The following is a 4,849-nucleotide window of genomic DNA, read 5'->3' on the forward strand; positions in this document are numbered from 1 at the left end:
AAGATTTGGGGTTGTCCAGCTTATGTCAAAAGACTAGAAGCAGGCAAGCTTGAAGCTAGATCAAGCAAGTGTTTATTTGTGGGATATCCTAAAGATAGTTTAGGATATTATTTCTATCAACCTGAAGAACAAAAGGTGTTTGTTAGCAGGAATGTCATTTTCCTTGAAAGGGACTACGTCCTTGATGGAAATGTTGAGCAAATGGTAGAACTCAAGGAAGTGTCCAACAAGCCACAAACTAACACTCCATTTCCCATTGAACAACTTCCTGAACCAACTATAACACAAACTCCAAGAATTTCTAGTAGGATCCGGATACCTCCCAAGAGGTATGGTTTGTGTCATGAAAGCCTTGGGGAGTTAAATCTCCTTGGTGACAATGAAAACCTGTATGATCCTTCTAGTTATAATGAAGCAATGTCAAATGTTGACTCAAAGAAATGGCAAGAAGCCATGGAATCCGAGATTGACTCTATGTATACCAATCAAGTCTGGACTCTCGTTGACCCTCCACCTGGTATTAGACCAATTGGAAACAAATGGGTCTTCAAGAAAAAGATAGGTTCAGATGGTAAAATAGAAACCTACAAAGCAAGGTTGGTGGCAAAGGGCTATAAGCAAAGAGAGGGCATTGACTATGAAGATACGTTCTCTCCTGTTGCCATGGTTAAATCTATTCGGATATTATTTGCTATAGCTGCTCACTATGATTATGAGATATGGCAAATGGACGTAAAGACTGCCTTTCTGAATGGCAACCTTGAGGAAGACCTTTATATGGATCAACCTGAAGGCTTTACGTCTAAAGATGACATTCATAAAGTGTGTAAGCTTCATAGGTCCATCTATGGACTCAAGCAAGCTTCAAGGAGTTGGAACATCCGTTTTGATGATGCAGTCAAATCTTTTGGTTTCACACAAAACATGGATGAACCTTGTGTTTACAAGAAGGTCAGTGGGAGTGCTGTTGTGTTCCTTGTACTTTATGTAGATGACATCCTACTATTTGGGAATGATGTAGGAATGTTATCTTCAATTAAAGTTTGGTTGTCCAAGACCTTCCTTATGAAGGATCTTGGAGAAGCTGCCTATGTACTAGGAATAAAAATCTACAGAGATAGATCAAGGAGATTAATTGGATTATCTCAATCCTTGTACATAGACAAAGTGTTGAATAGATTTCACATGGAACAATCTAAGAAGGGTTTTCTGCCTGTCAGACATGGCATTCACCTTTCTAAGAAAATGTGCCCACAAACGATTGAGGAAGTGCAAAAGATGAGCAAGATCCCATATGCATCTGTAATAGGGAGCCTCATGTATGCGATGCTATGCACAAGACCTGATATCAGTTATGGCGTAAGCATAACTAGTCGATATCAGTCCAATCCAGGTTTAGAACACTGGAATGCTGTTAAGAATATCCTTAAGTACTTGAGAAGGACTAAAGATTTATTCCTCGTTTATGGAGGTGGTGATTTGCAATCAGAGTTGCAAGTGGAAGCATACACAAACTCGGATTTTCAATCTGATGTGAATGACAGAAAATCCACATCAGGGTTTGTCTTCACCTTGAATGGAGGTGCAGTAAATTGGAGAAGCTGCAAACAAAGCGTTACTGCAGATTCCACTACTGAGGCAGAATACATTGCAGCATCTGATGCTGCAAAGGAAGCAGTTTGGATAAAAAAAAGTTCATCACTGAACTTGATGTTGTTCCTACCATTGAGTCACCAATTCCACTTTATTGTGACAACAATGGGGCAATTGCTCAAGCCAAGGAACCAAGGTCTCATCAAAAATCCAAACACATCGAAAGACGCTTCCATATCATAAGGGAGATTGTTAATCGTGGAGACATTAACATTCTCAAAGTAGCATCTGTTGATAACATATCAGATCCATTCACTAAGCCCTTATCACAAGCAAAGCTAGAACAACATCTTGAGAAGATGGGTGTACGTTTCATGGCTGATTGGGTTTAGTACAAGTGGGAGATTGAAGGAATTGTGTCCTAAAACAATCATTTTGATGTAATTATTATTGTAATTATTATTAATCAAAAGGGCAAGTTTATTGTTCATTGCTTATATTTGATATTTGATTGAACAAGGTCCAAGGAATATGAGTTAAAGAGAAAGTAATCTAAAGAGTTAGATGTGTGAGACCTTTACTCTTTCACACTCTTATCCTAAAAGGTTCCTAGTCATAGGATTATCACTTGGACATTGATAATCCGGAAAGACTAGCACATACTATGTATGCTCAAAATGGAGGATGATATGTCTCTTGTCATTTGTGTGGAGACACTAATACAAGTATGTGGGTGCTCTTAATTTAAAGAGTACACTGAACGCGATCATTAGAGTTCTTGTATGGAGTCTTACTTACATGTCAAACTTGAACTCTAAATTGCAATAATACAAATTAGTCCTTTGACCTGAGACACCATAGTTGTCTTATGAGTGAATTGATTATTTCTTGATGATGCAATAATATTGTGTCCCTTAATGGATATAATAGATGCATTCATTGGTATAATCAATTCGGTCATGGAGACATGTGAGTGTACAATAAGGAATCTCTATCCTTAAGTAAATAAGGTGTATGTTCAAAGATGTGATTCAATAAGTCTTTGGCCAAAGCATTGAATGAGATTAAAAAGGAGTTTCTAATCACATTCTAAGAATCACATAAGAATGAAAATCACATTAGGGGATTGACATATCAATTCCATACCCCGATGATGTGATTTAGAACATAGTGTTAGAGAAGGACCGTATTGTATTGTAATTCCAATTGAATAGGTTCTTTGTCATTCTACATTAACTAGGGTAGTCATGATATGTTGCAAGACGTCACTCATGACTTGTGAAGTCCCCGAGGATTAATAAACATTTATAATCCTAATAACAAGGGAGAATCAAAAATGGAGTTTTTGATTCGTAAACAAAATAGAATGGTTTCTATAAACTTCACTGCCTTGTTAATTAGAACCTAAGAGATCGCACACCATATAAGTGGATCATTGAGATTGTATATGAAGAAGATTAAACAAGAGTTGGTTATGACCAAATAATTAATTAGATTTATTATTTGGACATAATTAGGATTTTCGGGTAAAACCGAACCTATTGGGCCTAAACGATTGTCGGGTTTTTGATGTGGACTTGGGCTTCACTAAATGAGATTTAAATGAAAGCCCAAGACACATTTTTAGTGCCCAATAACATGTATGGACCAGCCAAAATATTGGCTTTATGAAAGTCAATATTTTCTTTTAGTAATTGGAGTTATTTCCTATTATATAAAAGTGAAAGCATGGACAAAGAGAATAAGTGTGTCTCCACACTATTATTTTCAGATTTGAGAGAGAGAGAGAGAAAGAGTTCTCTCTTGGTCCATTACCAAATTAAAGGAAAGAAGAACACTTGCATAATTTCTTCTTTTCTTTCATCTTTCTTCATCTCTTGATTCACTTGGTGAAGATCCTTAGAGGCCATATCTTTTTGTGGCTTTACTTATTACATCAAGGAGAAGATCACAAGCACAAGAAGGAGTACAAGAAGGAGTTCTTAATTCAAGGTGCTTCAAGGTGGAGGAAACACACACAAGGAGAGATCAAGGAGAGGAACTTTGGTGGTTCACTTGGATCGGATTGAGATCACGCTCCAAGGGTGAGTAGAACATAAACTCCCTCTTTGTTCTTCCTTACTATGCATGCTATGTTTATATACATATCACAATAAGCCAAGATCATGGGTTAAAGGAATGGATTTTATGTTTAGTTAGTAGTTTAATGGTTAAACTAATTCCGCACTAATTAAAAAGTTTTAAAATCCATCCATTCCTTCACCTAGAGCACGTTATGAATGGACGCATCTGCTCCTTCAAGATTACAGTTCTGTGATAGATTATAATTCTGCCATGTTCAGGATCACCTCCCAAATGAATCTTTGTGGAGAAACTGTAACTCAGGCCATGATGCTTGAAAAGACATTCTCCACTTTTCATGCCTCCAATATGGTCTTCCAGCAGCAATACAGAGAAAGAGGATTCACCAAATATTCTGATCTCATCTCTTGTCTTCTGGTGGCTGAGCAAAACAATGAACTCTTAATGAAGAACCATCAGTCTCGCCCTACAGGATCACAACCATTCCCTGAAGCGAATGCTATTATTACTAGTGGTTATGGCAATAGATGTGGTGGAAGGCATGGCAAAGCCTGTAACCGTGGTCATAGACGTGGTCAGGGTCGACAAAATGGCCAAGCTCTTGGGGGCTACAACCAGTAGTTGGGCCCAAGGAACAATGCCAAGATTACTAAAGGAAATGGTCAGATGATCAAACCTCATAAAAATGAAGACAGTGTTTGTCTTAGATGTGGTGGTAAAGGCCATTGGGCTCGCACCTGTCGTGCAGAAGAACATTTGGTGGCCCTCTACAAAGCTTCCTTGAAAAAGAAACATGTGGAGACAAACTACATTGACCACTCTGACCCTTGGGATTCATCTGAGCCTATAGACATTACTCCGCTCGATATCTCAGATTTTTTTGCGAACAATGGAAGCAATTTTGATGATATGACCAGTGGTGGAATTCTTGACGACTACTAGTTGTCAGCCTATGTTTAGCCATTTTTTTTTAATTTTCTTCCTACATTAGTCACCTTTTGTTTAGGCCTCTGATTTTTTTTAGTTTGGTTTGTTCCTAGCTATTTTGCAAGGCAATGAAAAGTAGTTTTTTTTTCTGGATACTTTTTGCTCTATCATGTGGTTTATGATGCATCTAATTAAATTGCATATGTTTTTCATGTGGTCTATGATGCATTAATTAAATTGCATAAGG

General features: G+C 37.6%; 1 protein-coding gene across 1 annotated transcript; it reads left to right on the forward strand.

Moving 5' to 3' along the window:
* The first annotated feature begins 3,948 nt into the window (after positions 1–3,948).
* On the forward strand, positions 3,949–4,617 carry LOC112172038. The gene is made up of 2 exons (XM_024309202.1): positions 3,949–4,292; positions 4,383–4,617. The coding sequence occupies exons 1-2, from the start codon at positions 3,949–3,951 to the stop codon at positions 4,615–4,617; spliced, it is 579 nt and encodes a 192-aa protein (XP_024164970.1).
* Positions 4,618–4,849: the final 232 nt, after the last annotated feature.

The sequence above is a fragment of the Rosa chinensis genome, chromosome 1 (assembly GCF_002994745.2).
Source record: "Rosa chinensis cultivar Old Blush chromosome 1, RchiOBHm-V2, whole genome shotgun sequence".
NCBI classification, from domain to species: Eukaryota; Viridiplantae; Streptophyta; class Magnoliopsida; order Rosales; family Rosaceae; genus Rosa; species Rosa chinensis.

Bases quoted from the DNA above. Each gene is read 5' to 3' on its own strand.
- LOC112172038 (XM_024309202.1), top strand. From the start codon at position 3,949: ATGAATCTTTGTGGAGAAACTGTAACTCAGGCCATGATGCTTGAAAAG. The intron at 4,293-4,382 runs GTAGTTGGGCCC...TGTTTGTCTTAG, and splicing joins GCTCTTGGGGGCTACAACCA to ATGTGGTGGTAAAGGCCATT.